Source organism: Sminthopsis crassicaudata, chromosome 4 (assembly GCF_048593235.1).
Source record: "Sminthopsis crassicaudata isolate SCR6 chromosome 4, ASM4859323v1, whole genome shotgun sequence".
Classification (NCBI taxonomy): Eukaryota; Metazoa; Chordata; class Mammalia; order Dasyuromorphia; family Dasyuridae; genus Sminthopsis; species Sminthopsis crassicaudata.
In genome coordinates this window covers 117,628,972-117,652,383 of record NC_133620.1, presented here as the reverse complement: position 1 = coordinate 117,652,383, position 23,412 = coordinate 117,628,972, and the positions used below count along the sequence as shown (strand labels likewise).

Genomic DNA, 23,412 nt, shown 5'->3' with positions numbered 1-23,412 from the left:
CCATATAAATACACATTTCTACAGCATTCATATAGTTAATTCACATTCTAATAAAGAGCAAAAGACAAGTGCTTTATTATGAGAACTGTTCAAGTAAATTTTCAGAGTGCACCAGTGAAAGTGAATAAAGATGACTTGCATCGATTTTGTTGAATGAACACTGGGTTAAAAGGGACTACAGTTCTTTTCCCAAACACCACCCTTTGCTAAGGCAAAAAATACATGTCCATTTTAGAACAGAACTTTTACAGAAGAAAGCTACATCACAGTACAGGACAGCATGGAGAATCCACCTTAGGACACCATCATGGAATCACCTACACTCACAGCTTTCTAATGCAGGATAGGGTTACAGAATTATTGATCACAGCTTTATTATTCTTTAACTTTATCATTTTGAATGAAATTTCTATTTTACTAGCATGTGCAGATGGGGCTCATATTTTGATACTGCAGTAATTAATTACAACATTAAGTAACATTGCACAGTCAACCTTCCAAGGTTAATTCAGTACAAAATAACAAATATTAAAATGTACCAGTACTAGTGGTTTTACATAGTTTTTATCACTATTTATGAAGGAAAAAAATAGGTAAATGCCCAATTACGAAGCTGCACATTACAGGCAGAGTAATGTGGAATAAATACAAGGAACTGGGTAAAATATTAAACACAAACATGGGAATAAATTGTACAGCCATATAAGCATAAATCAATGATTTACTCTTATAAACAATGCTCAAAAGTCTCTTAGGTAATTTCATGTATCATGGTGGCTGGGAATGGTGGACAATGGATAGAGAAGAAGTCAAACGTTCCGAACGCCAGTTAATTCCTGAGGTGGCATTATTTCTTAACTGATGCATTGGTCAACACTTCAAAAATGAGTTTGTGCTATGAAACAGTACCAATATTTATTACATTTCCACAAACTGGTATTTGCAGTATTCTGAAGGCAGCAAACCTAACATATTGTACATCATGATAGTCAAAGGGGAGACCTATTATTCTTAGTTTTCCTGCTACATTTCTGTGGGCCAGGAGAAAACACTTTAAAGTTCAGAATAAATCCAACCAAGATTTAATTTTTTTCTCCAGCACCTCTTAGCCCAAGGCAAAGCTACAACTTGTTTTTATTTATTTCTTTAAACTCTAAGTGCCAACACTGTAAACATTTTAAAAAAAATTTAAAACTAATCCTTGCTTAACAACAAGGATAAGAGCAAAGATAAGCAGGTACAACTCTGTGTACAACAAAAGCTGACTCATCAAGTGCTGATTTAAATGTATATTTGATTTCTAAGTTATTAAAAAAAAGTTCATGCTACAATTGTAAAGACTATTTTTGTGCACTTTAATTCTGGACACAATTTCCAAAAATGCATGATGGAGGTAAGAATTTTAAAAACTCACCAAAATGTAAATAACAATTTCAACTCAAAGCATCAAACATATATTTCTGTGCAGAAATCTAGACAACTATACAAGATCTTTTTTTAAGCAATTATCTTTTTTTTTATTATACAATTCTATGAACATAAAAGGAACAGAATACTCAATTTACTTACCTGTACAAGTGAACATAATGTTCTTAGCTACAGTTATTTAATGTAATTCATACTGACTTTAATTTTACAGTTCATAACTATATATAACCTTATTGCAATAAGGGCAATTTCTACAGGGGGAGTTTCACAGGCCAATCACATTAGGCATTATCAGTACATTCACAAATTGTAGGTCATGTATGCATCTTCCCTGATCCTGTAAATGTAGTTTTCTTTATAGTTTAAGCTCATTTGCGATTTTGGATGCAATGTTCTTAAATGCAATAGAAGTTCCAGATATTCTTTTGAAGCGGACCCCATTAAGTGACAAGCGGGGCAACTTGCAGACTTCCATCTCCCATTGAACAAGACTATCTTGTCTGGCATCTCCGTGTACACAGAAGAGCAAAAACTTTTCTTTTTGTTCATAATCACAGTTATTTGCATCCAACACTTTTCGGATCTCTCTCATCATATCATTTGGGTCCATGGAACTAGTGGTCTTCATGCTCCAAGTAAACCGCAAAGAACGTGGCTTGGAATCTTTACTATCCTCTTTTTCTCTTTCTTTTGGTTCCCCAGAAGTACTTCTGTGAGGGGGAAAAAAAGATGAAAAAAAAAAAAAAGCCCATCCAATAGTGAAATTAACACATAAAAAATGTTTTTAAGTTTCCACATTGAACAAAACTCTGCACAATATAGATGATATAAAGTAAACTACAGTTAAGCTAACAACACTATGAAGGCATATCTACTTGAGCCCAATATTCTACTGACTTACATTAACATCAGAAAGATTTTTAAAAGAGTACATATTACCAAAAGAATGAATTTATGGGATACTATTTTGAAATATTAACTATACTCAAAAAAAGAGAAGTTGAAAGGGACGCTTGTTTCATTTCCTTCTCCATTTTCTTTGTATGTTTATACATATATCTGTGTGTCTATGTGTATGCATGTATAATCTATGGAAATGAAATTAATTTTACACACACACATAGAATGAGGGAGGGAAGAATAATCTATATGTATGAAAATGATTTTGGAAGATGCGTTATGTTTTTCTTTTCTCCAATTAATGTTTTGTTTTGTTCTATTTGCGGATAGAGGATGAAGGAAAATGAATGGAACCTGATGGGTAATCACAGGCAATGTGGAGAGGCATAACAGATCAAAGTAAGAGTTTTGAACTACAGCTATCTCACTGAATTCTGAAATATGATATTTGTCTTTTATAAATAACATAAAAGTATAATATATATTTCAGATTACAGAAAGGTTCCAAGGTAATATATATATATGATGTAGAAAGCTTGGTAATTAGATTGATGAAAAACAAAATATCAAAGTAGATCTGTTGGGATATTAACCTTTCAGCTATTCTCTTACTTCAAGAACATGGCTTGAAGAAAAAAAATAGCACTTGAAAAACATCTTCATTTTAATAATATGTACTAGTATCATATTTTAAGATCTCTGAGCTACTAATGCTTTGTCACTTATGTATATTTGATGAAAATAAGGAGAAAATATAAAGTGGATAATTATTCAAAGAATGTTAAATAATCATGGAAGCTGATTTTTTCAGTCCTCTATTACTTTATCATGAATCTATAAAATTTTACAATTACTCAAATATACATCAAACCTTAATATTTGCAAGAACAAATCATAACTTCACAATTAGAAGTTAACAAGCAGAGCAAATTGACACCACCAGTATTATTATTAATACTACCATTTCCTAGGAGAGAGTGAGATTACAAAGTTAAAAGACTTGCTCATGGTCACACAGTTTATCAGCTTGGAGCTGGGACACAAAGGCAACCTTTTCTCTGTGCTGAATCACTTCTAAAGAAGTAAATCACAGGTTTCTGCTGCACAGAAATACTTAAACTATAATAAATTCTTTCCCTAAAATAGCAAATACAATAATATTCTTGTTTTTCTAACAGAAACATTACTCATAGAGTAAAAAAACAAAACTAATTGTTGTATATCCTAAGAAAAAGATATAAAACATGTATTTTGTACACTATGTGACCACATTATTATAAAAAAAAAGTTAAGTTAACAGTAGCAATGCCTAGTGAGATGTTTTAGAACTGGGGTGGGTAACCTTAATAGCACAGAGGACAAGAGAGGATGAAAACCCAACTGCTCCATGTTTATTTAACAGGTGAAACAAAGGCATTTCTTTCCCCCTATCCCACCCCACCCTTGCCCTCTATCCACAATGGGCTGAGGTATCTAAGAGCATATAGAAGGAAAGCTCAATAGAAGGCCAATATTGTAACTTCAGTAATTAAAATACAAAACTAGTATACTTTTTAAAGAAGGTCTACTTTGGGGGCAATAGCAGGTTCAAAATTCATTAGTTTTTGTTTCTAGTAATCACTTTAAATGTAGTAAAAATCCAAGATGTGTGTTCAGCTGGTCAAATATAGCTTGATGTCAAGCTACTTGTCAAGGGTTTAAGATTTAATTTCCAATCCTGATACATGGTAAAAATGCCCCATCAAAATTTTATGTGCTGAGTGAGGGTCCTTGAGCCTAAGCACTCTGGCAAGCTGAACACCCATCTGGAATTGATGACTACCATTACAGTTCCTTATATATTTGCTTTTTTAAAGATGTTTGGATATTCTAAGTTTTATTCTCTATTGATCTGACTTATATTAATTTTAATTATATTACTTTTAATATAAGAAAATAATTGAGTTTAATAAAAATCAAATGAGTTTATTTTTACAACGAATATTTTAGAATACAGAAATGATGCTTCTTTATAAAGTATACACTTTAAGATAGAATAACTTTTTTTTCAAAGCAACAGACTTCTGAGGGACAAAGAAAACCCCGCCCAAACATAAACTTTTAAATATACAGAATAATATCTAGCCCATTGGTTTTTAAAGTTTTATCTTAAGAGCTTCTATTAAATATTTCAGAAATCACGTTTTCATATGCAGAGCCCTGGCAGCGAAGTATTAATTAATAGTGGCTCCTCACCTTGAGGTGTCAGTTCTGCCACTGGCTTCGCCTTCACTTGGATCCCTCAAAACAAAGTTAAGGTGGAGATTCAATGATAAAAGTGAAAAATAAGTCCAGAAAACCTACATCTAAAATGATGTTAAAATAACTTTTTGTTGAGAAAACTTTTAGCTTTATACTTGTTCATCATGATCAACCTGATATTAAGGTTCCATTTTACTTCATCATACTAATAAATAACTAACATTTATTGAGCGTCTACTGGGTATTTATTACTGATTAAAGTTGTTACAGTGAAACCAGTTTGTTTATATTATATTTTAGTTGCCCAACCAAAATATATGGCAAAACCAAATTTTTTTTTGTTTAATTTACATATTTACTAAATGTAATTCTAGTAGTCGCTCAATTTAGAAATTAGGTCTCACAATATGACTGAATTATCTTTGTAGTTCGAGAAAAGCTTTTTATGTGTGTATAAATATATATGCACATATATATACACACACACACGTATCTCTCAACATACCACATATTAATACCATTCTTTTAAAAGTAATAAAAATATTAGAATTTCACTCAAAATGCATTATACACATTTTAAATGATCTGCTAGAAATATATAGTAAATGGATAATAAATAAGATATAAAAAGTTTTATTCATTTTAACATAACAGCACCTTACATACCTTAAATTGATTTCACTGAAAGAGGTATATATGTATATGCACATGGCTGTGTACGTATTTAAGATATATTTAACCTATTGCTAGATGACATGTAGTGGAATTATAAAACAAATGGTCAATTGAAACTCTGAATTTCAAATTCAGTTGGTGCTTTATCTTAATATAAAAAATGCTCTTGTAGTGATAAGTAGAGATCTGTAAACATTTTGATTCATGGGTAAGTTGACTTAATAAAAATAAAGGAATACAAGTCTAATGGTTGAAAGAAAGATGTGAATATTTGTGCATAACTCAAGTTTTATGCAATAATAATTTTTTTGGGGGGAAGTTTAAAGGCAGTGGAGCATCTTTCAAATCCCATTTTCTCATCCATTCCTATTCAAAATAGCCTTGGACATAATATGTTTTTTTTCCTATGGCTGCTAGGAGTAAGGATTGGGATTTACTCTATCAAATAGCTACTTTGAATAGTCATGATATGTAGGGAAGGGGTTTGGAAAAAACTTGGCTCATGAATTACACATGGGAATTGGGGAAAAAGAGAGCTCAGCTGTTAGGACTTAAGCACAATACCATTTTAAGGGCTTTTTTCTTTTCTTTCTCTTTTTTTAAAGCTAATGCTGATATAGATGATACACAAACTTCTCAGTATACTGTATTATTTAATCAAAAAGCTAAGAGAAATTTATCAGCTGTCATATTATCAGCTATGATAGTTTTAAAATTAAGGAAATTTATTAAGTTTTTGGAAAGATTTCTAGAGATAATCATTCTATAACTGCCTTATACACAAGTAAATCTTTAACCTGCAGTTTAACATTATTTTCTTTTGTACTGTCATGATGTTCCACTGGCTAGTACAATTCCTGAAATGATCAACTATTTGAAGATAGTAATTAAGTTGATTTTTCCTCTTCTTTCCTAGTCTTAATTATTCAAATTTCATTAACTTTTCCTCATAAATCTGACTTCTCACTAAGTACTTTAACTTTATTAGTTCTCAAAGTTTGTAAAAACTTCCTTAGTTTTCAAGTGGTACTAAAAATTGGACCTGGCAATGAGTATTGTCTATTTTTGTTGGTCACATAGAAGTTTCTGTGTGGATTAATTTCTTCAGATTTAAGGAATGATTAAAAAAAAAAAAAAAAAAAAAAAAAAAAAAAAAAAAAAAGGAAGCCTAGGAAGAAGAGAGGTAAGGAGAGCCAAAGAGGTATGAAGGACTGAAAATCTGAGAATAAAATGGAATACACAGAATTACAGAAGATGCATGAATATATATATATATATATATATATATATATATATATATATATATATATATATATATATATATATATATATATATATACATACATATATATATGCATGCTTCATACTGAGAGTCTGTCTAAGTCTTACTAATATCATTAATTATCCATGTGAATATTCTTAAATACTACAAATGTGAAAGATCAATTAATTGTGTTCTATTATGTTAGTGACACAGGATGAGTAGAAATCCTATTCCTGCACTAAAATTTCAGCATTATTCACACCAATTTTTAGCATTACCTTTACTAGTATAACATTGAGCTGCAACTTCAAATTATTAAAATGCCACAGAAGAGAAAAACTGTATTTATAAAAACATACAGAACATAAGATGCTATTGTGTTTGTTAGTCGATTATAAATATGCAAATGGTACTGTACAGCAAAATATAGCTTTAATGGCTCTTCTTCAACAAGGTGTCTTCCAGGCAAATGTTAAGATTTTACATGATTTTTGATAGATGATAAGATCTAAGACAGAAAGCCTCTGATTATTAATAACAAGTGAGGCATAAAACAAAGAGACATAGATTTATAAGGGTGTTTGCTGCTGATATAGATAGGGACAATTAGAGTACAGAAACAAAGTACAAAAGAAAAGGGTGGTACTTAAGAGATAGTAATGATGCTTCTGTTTGTGGATGCTATTATGATTATTGCATCAAGTCTTCTGAATGAAATTCATAATAATGCAAAGTAACTCAGCTTAACCATGCAGGAAAACAAACAAACAAACAAAAAAACAAGTGGATGAAGAATTCCTTTTTAGACTATTAAGATGTAATTGGATGGAAAATGTTGGAAAATATATATTTCATTTATCTATCTATCTATCTATCTATCTATTTATTTATTTATTTATTTATCTATTTATCTATCTATCTATCTAGATGGACAAAAAATTAACTTTTCTATAGAGCATGAAGTTAGACGGCATTTGGGAAATTGTACAATACTTTCATAATAGGAAGTTTCTCCTGTTAAAAAACACCAATCTTTAGAAATTACAGGTCACCCAAAGTAGGCAATGGAGAAATACTTGGTGTGTACATAAACTAACACCAATGATAAAATGCATGAGAAAAGTGACGTTAAAGACCCTAAATAGATATATAATTAGAAGGAAAGAAATTAAGTCATTTAATGATAGTGAACAATAACTAACAAAAACCTGAATACTTTCTAGGGAATCCAAGTAATGCTGACATCTGCAATAACGCCCTCAACATATTTTATGGACTCTTTTTATTGAGAAAAAAAAAAAAAAAGGCGGGAGTCAGGAATGGATGAGTATGGCTTAAGATGAAAAGATGTGGATGGATTACATCTGTTGAAGGAGTAAGAGATGACTGAATTCTTTAATGCACTACAGTCCTGAAGGACACAGAAGACACTGTGTTAGTTCTAGATCTAAATGCAAACTGATTCTATACAATAAATACATTTATAGGCCTATTATGGGCAAGACATTGTATTAGTCTTTTTTATTAGGTATTCAGAATACAAAACCAAAACAAAAACTTAGTCTCTGCCCTCAAGTAGTTTTTCTTTTATTGGATGTGAAAAGGTATATGAAGATATAAAGAAAAAGAAATACAATATATTTTGAAGAGGGAGAAAACACTAATAATTTGGAGGACCACAAAAGACTTCTTATAGAAGGTGAAACTTGACTTGAGCCTAAGTAAAGGAGGAAAAGGAGAGGAAGTGCATTCAAGATAAGCTTTGTGGAGGTGGAAGATGGAATGACAAGCCAGGGAAGAAGCAAGTGGTCCAGCTTGACTGGAATAAGGAATGATTAAGGCAGGTGACATGAAATAAACCTGTGAAGTAATTTGGAGTTAGATTAGAAAGTTTTTTTTTGTTTTGTTTTTTTTAATATACCAAGGTGAAGAACTTATATTTTATCATATGACATAATAAAGAATTACTGAAGATGCTTGATTAGGCTTGAGCTTTAAGAATACTATTTTGGCATTTGGGAAGAATATAAATTAGAAGAAGGGAAAAAAAATCAGAAACAAGGAATCCTTTTAGAATGCTAATCAAATAGTCTAGGAGAGAGGTGAAAAAGGCCTGAGGATAGGGTAGTGGCTATGTATCTGCAGACAAGCTCATATATGCAAGAGGTGTTATGGAGGCAGAACTGACAAGAGTTGACAGCTATTTATAAAGAGATTCATCTTGATATTGTTTCTCTGGTAGGCTTCATTGTGATTTCAATGAATCACACTAATTTCATGCCAATTGGGTAACTACAAAATTTTTAAAATCTATCTTTTAATTTGAAATATATATAAAAGTTTGGGAACCAGGTAAATGCTTTTAATTTATTATATTAAAGGAATGGAAATGACATTTTAAAGAAGAATGAATGAAAAATAACCTTCTCCCTACCCTTTACAACCCCCTTCAAACAACACCCCAGAATAATACTTATGAAAGTTCTTTTAAAAGAAAATATTTAGTTTTAATACTTAAGTATATTTTAGTAAGCAAAAACTTAAATACTTCAAGAATTACTATTAAAAGGAAAAGTACAGATAATTTTAAAAATCTATAAAAGACTTCCTCATATGAAAGATAAGGAAAATAAGGTCCAGAAAGATTATGCAATATGCTCCAAGTCATTTAAAGAATTAGTTGCAGAGATATGCAAGTCTCTAGACTCCTGAAGTCTAATAAAGCTTTGCTTACTCTACGCTGCCTGTGATAAAGTCATTATTATATAACAGAAATTAAAAAAAAAAAGTATTATACAGTGCCTAGTGTACAATCAGGAATTGTTTTTTAACCTGTTGTATAATTTCAAAAATTGCTCTTCTCATTTAGATTTGTGTCCTTTCACCTGAAAATTTCTTTGTATTTAAAAATATTCCATGTACAAGTGCTGCTTCTTCACAATAGAATACAAGCTCCTTAAAAGAAGTGGGTATTATGATCTTTATACAGTCTAACACAATGCCTGACAGATATTAGATACTTAATAAAGACTTAATAAAGAAAACAATGGAAGGGGGAGAGAGGAGGAAGGGAAGAAGGAAAGGAGGGGGGGGAGAGAGGGGGGGGGAGGATTGTTTTTTTAGTTTTTGGGGGGTGAAACCTAAATTTTTGTAAATGGATGCTTATAGTTATACTTATATGGGTTTTTTGGGCACTTTCATTCTCACTCCACATACTGATTTCTTTACCCAGTTGTCAGACCCAAGGAATATTGGGAAGGGATGAAGAATATCTTCCTGGCATGTTTGACTCTTGGGGCTAGATGTGCACTGGATGTGACCATAGAATTTTAAAAGTTCAGGACTTGAAGGAGCATTGGAGATCACTTAGTCAGATTTCCTCATTTTCTAGATTAGTACACTGGTATAAAAAAGGCCACAGATTAATGTTGACACTGTCCATAAAAATCTCTAAAATCAGATCAAGGCTAAGGAATGTAGCTATCTCATCCTGTCTTCCTTCCATACATTCCTTTAAATGTTATTTCATGGCTTCTTTTACCATCCATTCAAAGTCGCTTTGTGCATACCTCACTATTTGTCAGGGTGTGCCAAGGGGGCAAAGGATGGGAAGAGGACCAAAGAAGGCCAGATTCAAGAGACCACTTAACCCTCTAAACTCTAATGATTATGCCCCACAATTACTTCTGAAAAGCATGACTCCAAATTTTAGCATGTTCTAAGTAAATGGAATGATTTTGAATATCCTTGTGCTTGCTATAAGGAATTTAATTATAGGGGGTAGAGATTAGGAGAGGAAAAGCTTCAGTTCCAACTTTCCTAAACAAAACTGAAAAGAATAGAGGCTACTACAATCAATCCTCTTCCAAAGCCCTTCTAAAGCATAAGGTGGCAAGCTAAATCAAGTTAATTAAAATTTAATGTTGATATTATAACTAAGCACAATAATTTTGAATAGAAAAAAACTTATGACTCAGTGATTATGTCCTGTAGTGTCATATGTATATTTATAGTATGGTGGGATCCCTTTTATAATTAAAATATTCAGTATAGTTTTTCCATTTTTCAGGAAAAGCAATTTTTACTATTTTAAATAAATGGTAAAGGTTTTTAATTACTGTGTCTACTTTTATGATGTACTTTCACTCTACCTATAATTTTTCTGATTCCTATTATAGAATTTTTATACATAGAAAAAAATGACAGAAGGGAAAGCTCACAATTAGTTGTGGAAAACATAATAACATAATTTTAAAGACATAAGAAAAACAGATTTATAAAATTATGTTGAATAATAATCATGTAAGTGGACAATGGAAGATTGAAGGGAAACTAAAGACAACTGAAATACTTTATTTTTTAAAATTTATGCTAGTTGTACATTTTCAATAGTCTTTTTTGATGGTGCTACCTTGTTAAAACACAGCTAAGAATTATACATTTATGCCATATTTCTATTTGTTAGACATTTTCTTTATAGTATAATTTTCTGTAGTTTAAAAATATTTTTGTCTTTAAATAGCTTTATTTCATTTACATTTGAGAGATTTCTTTTATGATGAAAATTCTGTTTTAAAAACTTTCTACAAAAGACTAGCATCATAATATTCCTGTGAAAAATCACTGTGCTATATAAGTTCTGTTGAGAAAAGTTCATTTGTATTTGATTCCCTATACTAAATTTGTAATTAAAACTATAACAGTATACTGGTACTGACCTGCGAACAAACTTGGAAGTTATTTTGCTTATTATACCAGTTGATGTTCCCCTTCTGGCATGTGAAAATGCACCAGTTTCATGTGATGGTGAAGCAGGTGGTCCATTATAAGTAGCATTACGTCGTTCTCGGAGCTGTTCACCATGAAAAGTACTTCGACTTGAACTCCCACGAGGAAAGCGAGTTCGGTCTGGTGTAGTAGCACTAATACTATGAGCAGATGGTGAAGCAGCAGGAACTCTCTGAGTTGTACTGCTGGGAAAAATTAAGATGCTATTCAGGTTGACACGAAAAATGGTTCATACAGGAGTCAAACTTGAAAGGAAAATTTGCAGAGCTTTTTTTGGGGCATTAATTTACTCTTCTTATTAGAGATGTAAATTATGGATTGCCTTTATAGTCAGAGGTGATTGCAGTTTTAGAACTTTTAAAATGATTTATCTTTTGAATGCATGTCATTTGATTAAGAAAAGGTGAAGCTCAGAATATTCAATTACAGTACTCTGACTTTGTAAAATACATATAAGGCATAAGCTTTTCAGCATAAGTGCTAAATTCATGACATATTATTAGATTATCTTAATTAAATCTCTGTAGAGCTAAAAACAAACAAGCCCTAAACTCCTTAATTTTAAATAAACTACTCATGATAAATTTAGGCCTTAATGAAAAAATATCAAATGACTATGTGTTAACTAACTTAATATCAAATGATTAAAATGCTCAAAGATACAGAAGCAACATTCTTTTAAAAAAAAAAAAAAGGGGGGGGGCACAGAAACAATATTGGGATCACAGAGCCATAGAGTTTTAGAACTAGACATCTGAGGGAGTGTAGAGCACAATTCTCCCTTCCTCTTATTTTTGTAAAATAAAGATCTGAGGAGTAAAAAGAATAACAATCTTGCCTAAGCAATAAGTGGCAAAACACTAATGAGATCCCAGATACTCCTGTTCTCTATACTTCATAAAACAAAGAAAACAGGATACATGCTGTACATTACCCTGGTCGATAATCAGTGCCATCTTTGATGGTTGGCAATGTGACTTTTATAGGGTGGCCAGAGGCAGACATAGACTTCTGGTGTCGAGGTCGTGTGGATGGTGCAGCAGTGATGGCAGAGCTTGCAGAAGATGTGCTACTTGCAGACATTTCTGTCAGACTTTGAGCATAATCATCAGAAAAGTCAAGGAAATATGAAAAGGAAAAACTGAAATTCACTTCGACTAAATAAAGAGATTTCTATAGATAAACAAAATTGAATAAAAAATTAAACATTTTAGAGATATCACAATTGCTTATGACAAATACAACATAATTAATGTTGTTCCAGCTAAAAGTATGCTGCATAATTTTTGTCACCAGTTTCCATGGAAAAGTGCTTGAGTAGGTTATGAAGTTTCTTTTCAAGAGATTCAAAAATAATTTAAGGATGAAGTAATGGAGCAAAGACTTTTTTTTCTTCCTAAGATTCTAAATTTAGGATATGTTGTCATGCTTATTAATAACAAAATACAAAAATAAAGTTTTTAGCAATAAATATTAATACACTTTCACTAATTACCAATTAAATGATATTATTATAATGGAAAGGATTCTTAGAGATCAAGTCCTTGCTCTCCTAATTCTCATATTATATAGATGAAAAAAACTGTGGCTGGGATAGGTGAAATGACATGATTGAAGTCTTAAAGTTGGGAAGTAAAAACTGAAATAACTCCTAATCATTATATGAAATTAAAAATAAGTGTCTGACACAGTACAGGGAATTTAATAACATTAAAGACTCCCATCAGCCTCCTAAAGTTTCTAGGGGGAACAAGGGCAGAGCAATCTGATGAATTATATATTGGATTTTTGGAGTCAGGAAGATTTTTGATTCTCATCTAAGACAATCACAGTACTAAGAGCATGACTGATCAAATCAACAAATCTCAGCTTCAGGCACTTGAGATATACTCTTGAATTTGGCTTTTAGAAGGGAGAACAGAGACATAAGAAAACAGAGAAGAGCTGATATGTTGGACTATGTGGATTAGGATATCTGAAAGGAAGCCTGCAAAACCACCTAGGAATTATGTATTTCCTGGCATAAATTAAGGCTTAATAAATGCTTTATTTAATCCAAACTAATGCACTTTATGGTAGTAGCATGTCTGTAATATAGATCTACTGAGTTAGACCTCAGTGAATTGAAGAGTTATTGGATCTTCCAGCAAACTGTTCCTTCAGCTTGCCTTACTTTCTGGAGTCCTATAGAGTAGGACTAGTGTAAGGATGCGATTCCCGCAAAACAAGAGAAGGGAATTGTAAGGGTCCTTTAAATGGGCGGCCACAGCGCAACAGGAGATTGAGTGGCCCAGAAGTAATCTCTGTGGATATAGGACTTCTCTGTGGGTGGGATCCTGGCCATATTGAGATAGCTTCGTAATGGGTGACGGCTCTCTCGCTGGTTGGCTGTGTGTGTGACCTCACAGGCCCTTTATAAGCCTACTGCAGACAGCAAGTCGCTCTCTTTAACCTGGCTCCCTAGCCTGGGGTAGCCAAGCCAAGCTGATGGATAGCCCAGAGAGGTAAGGAGTTTGGTAGTGAACACATGGATCTTCAGACCAAGTGTTCACTAGGGAGTTAACAAGTCAGGGCATGAAGTCAAGACATTATGTGAATAGGTATAATAAAGGCTTTTAAGATTACACGTGGCTGTTCTTGAGTGCGCTACCGGTTATTAAACTATAGATTCAAGAAATCGTGGCCAGAGACCTTTGAAGGCCTCAGAGGAAGTGAGCCGGGTAGAGTTGACACTGCAAAGGTCAGTGATTAAAGGTACTTTGTTGGGCCTAGGACAGACTAGTAATAGTAACTGCCAGGAGGGTATGTTACAGACTAGTCCTTCAAACTTATGAGTACCTCGAAATGTCTCCAGGAAGGCAATAGAAGGGTTTCTTTATGCCATATGAAGAAGAGGTGTACAAACTGGGGAATATTTAGGCTGGAGAAGATTTGAAAGGTCATATAGGGATCTTTAAATATTTGAAGGGCTGTCTTGGAGAAAGAGCACTTAGGGCAATGCCTGTCATATAGAAGGTACTTGATACATGCTTGCTGGCCGATTATTTTGCTTGGTCTTGGATAGCAGAACTAGGAGTAATGGGTGGAAGATACAAAAGGAAAATTAGGCTTGAAATAAAAAAAAAATTCCTAACAACCAATGCTATTCAAAACTGGAATATGTTCCATAACATGATGAAGGGTTCTCTCTCATTAATGGCCTTTAAGCAAAGGCTAGATGATTCTTGCTAGGTATATTGTAGAAATGCCTCTTTTTAAGGTAGAAGTTAGACCAGATAACTGTTGAAATCCTTCAAAATCTGAATCAGCCATTTTTAATATGGTATCATTAGGGAAACTGAGGATAATATCAAGGCTTCACAATTGATCACAGTTAGTTAAGTTAAAAAAGTATCACAGTAAGTTTAGTTAAGCTTATTAAGAGCATTTTAAAGAGACATTGCCAGGACCTGAGCCAGGCCATAATCAGTAGAGAAGATAGGAGAAATTTTTTTTTTTTTTTTTTTAAATCCTCATTATATGGGAAAATCTCATGCAGGGAGGACCAAAGTTCTTCTTCATGGGAACAATGAGGATTGAGGATAATTCTTGAAAGTACCCAATAGTTATGTATAGACTCCACTATAAAATCCTTCTCTGATGTTTCATCATAGAGTCCCTGGGTCACCTCTGAAGAAAATAGGGAAAGTCTTTGAATACTGGCCTAGTGACAGACTGATCACCACTTGAGTTTCTGAGTGATGAACCTTCTTGGTTAAGGGAGTTCCAGAAGACCATCTATGAAACTACAGAAGGATGCAAAGCACTGTGCTTAAGTATTGTGCTGAGTTTGGGGGCGGGGGGATAGTGGAGGTTGGGAGAAAGGTAGGGAGGGAAGAAGTTAAGGAAAAAGTAAATAAAAAGAAGCACATGACATTGTTCCAATTTTCAAGGAGTTCATGATATATTTTATTTCCAATTAATAGGAAAAGAAATAGAAATATGGAAAACATATAGAAATGCCATGTAGCAGAGTAAATAGAATTTCATTTGGCCTAATGGTCCTTTCAGATTACACTGATAAGTGTTCATAGAATTTTAAAATTTCAGAGCTGAAAGGGACCCTGGGGGATCTGATCTTGTTTTACAGTTCGGAAAACTGAGATCCAGAAAGCTGAAATAAAGTTGCCAAGTGGTGACAGATGTTGATGCGAGTCTTATGATTCTGAGTGCAAGGCTCTTCTAGTATACAAAAATGGTTTTTATAATTTATGTCACATGCCCCAACATGTCCCCTGTCCAAAAAAAACAAAACCAACTCCAGTAGCTAGATTTTAAAATTACTTTAAAATTAACCTTATTATTAAAAAAAAAAACCAACCAAACTGTTGTGGGGTTTTAAAATTACTGATAATTATAACTAATTAATAAAAAGAAATTACTATTTTACTAATGTTGAAGACAAGAATTGGCAAATGATGTACTGATCTTTTGTCAACTTTTATGTAAATAAAAAGTAAAACCCTTAGCATTTGTATTCATTATTGAAAACTTAAAAATTCTTTCATTCTCATTCAACAAGGAAATTTATGAAAAACAACATCATTCAAATTATTCTATATTCTACAATGCTGTGATTTGAGATATAAAAAAAAGTTATTTAAGATTTTATTCACAAAGCCAGCATTTTAAATAAACAATAAAAACTGGCACAAGTTTTAGGGTCTAAAAGTTATTTACTACGCTTTGCCTTGTTTTTCTATTATTTAATAAACACATTTCTTATTTTTTAAAAAAGGAGATAAAATATTCCTCTAAGCTTCCCATAAGGATTTGGTTCTTTCTAACATGGAAACATATTAACATTTTTTGGGAAAAGTGACTAAGAAACTGTTTTTAATATTTTATATTTTCTTTCTAAGTTAGAAAGGAATGACTAATTTTAAATGAGTTCTGGAAAGGAAAAGCAGAAAAGAAGAGAAAAGTGTAATTGAAGAGGGAATGAGAAAGGAGAACAATTTCAAGCAACCAAGCAAGAAGAGTTTAAGGAGAAAATAATGGATCAAGAGGGAAAAAAAAGGATAAAAGGGATTACTGTGGAAGGATGGGAAAAATCTAAAGAAATAGCTAGAGGTGTTACACACTTGCGGGAGTGAGGTGGGATATACTAAATTTGAATCCTGGTTCTACTACTTTATTCTGTGTGACTTTGAATAAGAAATATTATTTCTCCAAAATCCAGATTCCTCAATTTAAAAAATGAACTAGATGGGATTAGACAATTTCAAAGGTATCTTTCAACTTGAAATCTATAATCCTATGACTATGGAAATAATTTACCTCCAATTGTTATACCATAATAAATCATTATGAACTTTCCTCCCCATCATGGAATCTAGTCAACCAATTTAGATTAATTTTCAGTGTCCATTTGTTTTATGCTACTCACAGAGTTCTAGGGATAAAACTAGTTCAACATCAAAATTTCTACATTATATCAGAACTCAAATTACTTCTTACCTGCTGTCTTTCCCATTCTGTATTGCAGAATAGCGATCTGTGGTTCTTTCACAAACGTAGGTGTTCCTTCTTGTCATACCACTTCCAGGAAAAACATTATTCTATAAGGAAAAAAGATACAATTTTTCAATTTTAATTAAATTGTGGGAAACTAAAATAATACATAAACCATAAATTATATTGGGAAAAAAGTACAGTAAACTTTAAATGAACTAGAACCCCCAATTAATTTAATTTGGTTTTCCATTTAGTTTTTGAGTGAAAAAGTAGTTGATAAGAAAATACATTCACATTAGGGCATAGGTCAAAAAAGCAAATTCTAGGGTTTATCTTAGGGTCACAAATTCATTTCAATCTCCTATACCAGAAGTTACCAATCTTTGAGAGTGGGGGTAAATAGGATGTGCTATGTCAATAATTCTCTGAGCATATGGCTATCTATCAGTCACTACTTTTTCTGAAAGTCTTTGTGGGAGAATGGAATTGTTAGATAAGTCAGTACCCCAGGGAGGTGATTCCAATGAGTATATGATTCACAAAGTTCATCAACATCTGATGGGAGATATCTTAATCTTAAACCCCATCCTCATGGCAGTGAAACAAGTCAATTATAGGCAGCTGGAGGTTCTGAGATGAAAAAAAAAAGGGGGGGGTGACTAGGAGGCAGTTATCTCTCTGCCATGTATACACCCACATGGGTTTCACTGTACAATTTCCAGTTCTGAATGCCATGTCCATATCTTCTCATAGGCCCTATATGGTACATGGATCTTAAGTCTGCTATCCCCATCTTTTCCTAACTCCAGAAAACAATATAATGACAAAGAATGTTCATAATCATGATCTTATAGCACTTCAAAATTCTCAGTTATTAAAACAGTATGTTTACTATATGAAACATATTTATGAAGATCAAAAGAATGCTAATATAATTTAGAAATATTTTTAACAAGAGATTTTTAAATTTAATCTCTAGTTAATTAGAAAATTCAATAATGAAAACGTTTAATTCTCTCAATATTAAATTAAACATGGTTTTACTGTACTTTAGAATAATAGTCAATTTAAAACTGGTATTTAAATATAAGAACTACTAAAATTTGTCTTATGACAATTATGACATTATATTTAGTGACTATAATCAATCAATTCATTAAAAAAAATACACAAGAACAATTGAAACAAAATTAAATGGGTTTTAATCTCACATTCACCTAAAGGAATAACTTTTGGGACTAACAATGTCTCAAGTGTAAAAAGTAAACTAAATGGAAAATAGTTGAAAAGCTAAATTTATGAAGGGCATTTTTCATATTAAATTTAAATATGCATGATCCATTATAAACAAGGGTTGGACAATTCTTAATCATGGAGAGATACATTATTTAATCTCAGTGAGGGGACGAAAACATTTGTCTGCACTTGTCTGGTAAAAGCAGCAGAAGAAACCAAAGAGATGTGTTAGGAGATGGAAACCTCTTGTGACTTTCTCCTGTATGTTCCCCAGAAAGAAGAAATACATCAAAACAATACACGTAACAACTTGGAAAAAACTTAGGTCTTTGCTACTCATAAAGTGACAAGACCTGAATGCACATGTGAGTTGCTCCCTTGGAACCTGGAACTGTGTAATAAAAATCCCAGGGTCTACTGGTAAATCTTTCCTTTTTATAACTTTCTTTTCCTAATATTTAGCTGGAAAAAATTTTTGTTACAACTTCAGCACCTCTTACTGATATAATGAAACACTTTTCTGGTGAAACTGTTTCTGCTTTAAAAAAAAAAAAAAAAAAGAATCCATAGTTAACATGTATTAGTCGACCTGCCATCTGGGTGGGGAGGAGGGGGGGAAAAATTGGAACAAATGGTTTGGCAATTGTCAATGTTGTAAAATTACCCATGCAAATATCTGGTAAATAAAAACTATTAATTTAAAAAATGAATCAATTTATTCATATTAATTAAGCTCTCAATGTGATTCTGTGATAAAGAAACAGTTTCAACTTTGGAGTTTAGAAATACTGTATACAGTATAGGTGAAAGGAGAAATGAGAAAGCTACATTATAAGGGCTATTGTGAGCAAAGTGCTTTTCTTTATGAACTTTAAATTACTAGATATATTTTTAAGATATCGAACAACTTAAATAATTTCTAAATGCCACCAACTGCAAAAAATGTATCAAACTAGCCAAACTACATTACTTATGAAATCCATAAATTTTTTCACATAATGTACATATCAGTTTATTAGACAGTATAATACCAATATGCAGAAAAAGATATTTGTTTAAAATGTTTTGAATTAAATTATGTGGGTAAAATTATCATCAGCCTGAAAGGAACCTTGTTATAGGAAATGAGGGCTAACTGTGAGATGTCTATGGTTTTCTGTTAGCCTGCAAATTAGAAAAAAAATTACAGTTGAAAGCAACTGCATAGATTTGTTCCAAAGCTCAAATTTTCAAAAATTTAAGTCCTTTTAATATGAGTTTCATTACTGTTCTGTATGGGAAATTTCTTGCAAAACAAAAAAGGCACTAAATGTATTAGGAGCTGAGACTCCTGGAAGGGTTAAATTTTTGCATTATGTGCTATAAATGTACTTTTTGGGGATGTTTATCATTTCATGTAAGCCTGATAACATTTCAGGAAATGTCCCTATTAACAATATTAGCAGCAATTCTTAATTTGAGTCATGAATTTCTTTTTAAAATATTTTGATTTCAATATAATTGATTTTCTTTGTAATCCCATGTATTTTACTTTATGAATTTAAAACATAATTCTGAGAAAAGGTTTATAAGTTTCAGCAGGTAGCCAGAGGGGTTCACAATACAAAAAGATTTAAGGACCTCTAATCAATAGACTTCAAACACAAATATTTTGGAAACATTCTAAGGTAACATATAGTTATGATTAGAAAAGATCTCCCCACTCAGGCATGATGCTAGACATCTTACTATTTATCTTTTAAAATGCTGTTAAATGTGATTTAAGTAAAAACCGGCATTTTACTTCTACTACTTTAAGATTTGCTAAGGGACCTGCAATCATGTTTACATTTCAAACTCACAACTTTGTGTGATAAATAAAATAGGTATAATATTCCCTTTTTACGGAAACTGAAGCTCAGATAAGTTAAGTGACATGCCTATGGTTACAAAGCAAGTAAATGTGACAGGTGGGATTTGAACACAAGTCTTCCTGACTCCAAATTCAACACTTACTTCTTCTACATTGTTTCAGCTTAATACTTAATTCCCAAAGTTATTAACTAGGTACTGGTTATGTTTGCCTCAGAGGAAGAGATAAAAAATGTGATAGAGATGAATCTGATAGGGCCTTCTTCAAAGCTACCAACACTGTATTAATTGCTGAAGCCTATATCCTCCTTTTTCTTAACTTCTCCTGCAGTATGATATAGTAGTGGCCATCTCCTTCACCTTGGCTCTTCATGATACTTCTTTCTCCTGGTTTTTATAAATTTTTTTGCTCATCTTAGCTAAATGTATGTCCTGTCACCTAACCACAGGTATACTAAAAGGTTCTATCTTGAGTCTTCTATTCTCTCTTCACAATATTATCATTAGTCCTGACCTCAATGATCACCTTTATGTAAGATGGCCCTGCATCTATCTATCTAGCCCTGTCTGCTCTCTTTCCAATAGAAATCTAAATCAAACACGTCCAAAATGAAATGGATTTTATTCCCTATCTAACTCATCTTTCCTTTAAACTTATCCTGCTTAACTGTTGAGGACATAAATCACTTTTCCACTTAGTCAGATTTTCAACTTTAGTCATGCTTGACTCTTCCCTCCACAAAGCCAGTTGATAACACCTTGTTGATTCTACATGGCCAATGTTTCATATTTTCTCTCTTCTCACATCCTCTTCCCATCACTCCAGCTCAAGTATTCATAATTTCTTATTTGGATTATTATAACAAATTCCAAAACATAATCTTTCCCCCCAAATGTGAACTGAACTTTCTACAGTCTTTAATATAAAATATTAAAACATTTAGGATAATACTTTAAGATAAAATGTTAAGGTATCTCATGAATGCCCTCTGATTAAACCTTCTGACTGGGGGGCAGGAACATGGGCTCCAGGATTTCTATTTAAAGTGGGAGTCCAACAAAGTTTTCTCTCCATTTCCTACCAACTACATTGCTCTTGGGTTTCATTATGCCTTCTTTCCTCAAGAAGCTCAATGAGTGGAAAATCTTATTGTCCAGCCTGACTGAATCAGCCTTCTGACCCTCATTTCATCCGTATTCTCTGCCTTTCTAACTGGATTCTGACTAGAAATCATAGCCATAAACTCTAAGGTCTTCATTTAAAGTGGGGGACCAGCACAAATTTTTCCTTGTTTTCCACCAGCTATGCTGCTCTTGGACTTCTTTGGATGCCCTATTTTGCCCCTATTCCAAGCTCATTCTCCTCTACCACGCCCCCCCACTTTTTACTTTTTGTGCTTTCTCATTTTAGTCTTACAAGCATCTTAAAGGCAGGTTCTTTTTATTTTTATCTTTGGGAATTAGCAGTGTTGGGCACAATAAATATTTATTAACTATTAACTTCTTAGCTTGAATCTAAAGCTCTTCACTTTCTAGATTCTACCTACCAGCTTTTATCAGCTTATAGTTTTTCCTCACAAATACTCTATATTCAGCCAAGATGGCTTACTCATTGTTGCCTGAACTTGGCATTTCTTCTCTAGCTTCTTTGGCTGGGTACAGGCTATTTCCAATGTTTGGAATGTGTTTTTTTTTTTTTTTTTTTTTTTCCATTTCTTCTTAGAATTAGTCATTTCCTTCAGTGTAATTCATGGGAAAACTTTCTGATTCCCCCAGTTTTCAGTTCTTTCTATTATTCCTCAAGTCATCATGCAAACACTCTTGCTTACTCACTATACCCAAGTCTGTCTCCTCTCTCCTCATTAGAATGTAGCTCTTTCAAGGCTAGAGGCTGCATTTCCTTTTATCATTCTAACACTTCTGTTTCCCATATTGCTGCTCTCTCGGACCATTCTGGTTCCAGAAAATGTTATCACTGCAAGATCCTATCTATTCTGAATCTTTTCAGTACCCCGGCCTCTGGGGCCCCTCTATTCCCCTGACTAGAAGAGGATAATGAAGGGTCCTTGCCAGAGCCTCTATTTAAGAAGGGACCCTCCCAGAACCTGCACTTAAGAAAGGCCCCCAAAACAGCCACCTCATCATTTTACATTCAGCCAAAGAAATTAAATGTTTCCCTTCTTTCTCTCCCTCCTTTCCCCCCTGCCCCCGCTAATTTCTTTTTATGTGATATCTCTCCTCATTAGATTGTGAATTCCTCAGAAATGGGAGCTGTCTTTTGCTTTTGTTGTTGTGGTTTGTTTTCCATCCCCAGTAGAGTGTTTGGTGTATAGTGGGTACTTAATGAGTGTTTGCTGACTGAATGACTAATGTCAACATCCAGCCTCATAAGCTCATCATAAGATCATTGGACTAGAATGGATTGGAGTTTATAATATAGTTAAGAGGAATCAAGACTAATAGTTACACATAGAAACAGAAGTACATAATTAAATGCTAATTTCGATATAAAAAGCAGAGTAACAGAAATATAGTGGATACAGGACTGGTCTTCAAGTGAAGACAAAGGGAAAGGAACAAAATTTCTTTATTAATTACCTTTTATGGACCAGACACTGTGCTATGCAATTTACAAGTATTATCTCAAATGATCCTTAGAACAATTCTAAGTTAGGCACTGTTATTATTCTCATATTACAGTTGAGGAAACTGAGGCAGATAGTAGTTAAGTGACTTATCCAGGATCACAGAGTATCTGAAGCTGAATTTGAGTCCAGGTCTTCCTGGTGTTGGCACCAGCTACCTTCTCTTCCCTCCTGCTTCCTCACACTGATAAAATACAGGCTTAGACTAAAAACAGTTTATAGATAATAACAGCTGATAATTACATGGTATTTTAAGGCTTATAAAGTACTCCATGTTTTTTGTTTCAATTTCTAATAGGTTTTAAGAGCAGAGAGGAGAAAGAGAGGAACAATAGTCTGAGCACCTCAGCACAGTATAATGGACAAAGGGAGAGAGAAGGAGATTTCAGGAAATGGACCACACAGCAGAGTAGCAGTGCTGTACAGTTTGTTTATGGGACATTAATTTGGGTGCAAAGCATAGGCCAAATTCACTTCTTTGGTGCAGGGTGATGAATATACTTTGCCAAGTACTCTCCAAACACCCTTTAATTCATTAAGCCCTACATCATTAAAAAAAAAAAAAAGAAAAAGAAAAAAGAAAAGCTGTACAGAGATTTATTTTCATATACAACCTTGTTTTGTTGTTGTTTTGTACAAGAAAAGATTAATGTTTGTTGACAATTGTCAAGAAAAAAGTACTAAGCACCAGTGATTATGTAACTGAAACATATTGCAAGTCAATTGGAAGACAAAATCAATTCTATTCATCTACTTTTATGGTAGTTCTTCCACATCAGAGTTTAAAGCTGCTTTTTCCTCTTGTTTTTTTTAATATGTCATTTTCATATTTTTCATGTATTATGAAAAATAATAATTATTATTTTGCTATTAATTACATCTATGCTA

General features: G+C 32.8%; 1 protein-coding gene across 17 annotated transcripts in view; it reads right to left on the bottom strand.

Annotated features, from left to right (window-relative positions):
- Positions 1–51: 51 nt before the first annotated feature.
- Positions 52–23,412, bottom strand: part of MARK1 (microtubule affinity regulating kinase 1) — a 147,417-nt gene continuing 124,056 nt past the window's right edge. For 10 of the 17 annotated variants that reach the window (XM_074309214.1, XM_074309201.1, XM_074309203.1 and 7 more), the window contains 5 exons: positions 16,796–16,896; positions 12,231–12,389; positions 11,227–11,481; positions 4,564–4,608; positions 52–2,138 (listed from right to left, as the gene is read on the bottom strand). In XM_074309214.1, coding sequence (XP_074165315.1) covers positions 1,784–2,138; positions 4,564–4,608; positions 11,227–11,481; positions 12,231–12,389; positions 16,796–16,896 — 915 coding nt within the window. In that variant the 3' untranslated portion in view covers positions 52–1,783. The remainder of the gene's footprint in view (positions 2,139–4,563; positions 4,609–11,226; positions 11,482–12,230; positions 12,390–16,795; positions 16,897–23,412) is intronic. The other 7 variants (XM_074309202.1, XM_074309210.1, XM_074309208.1 and 4 more) reach the window with 3 other exon arrangements.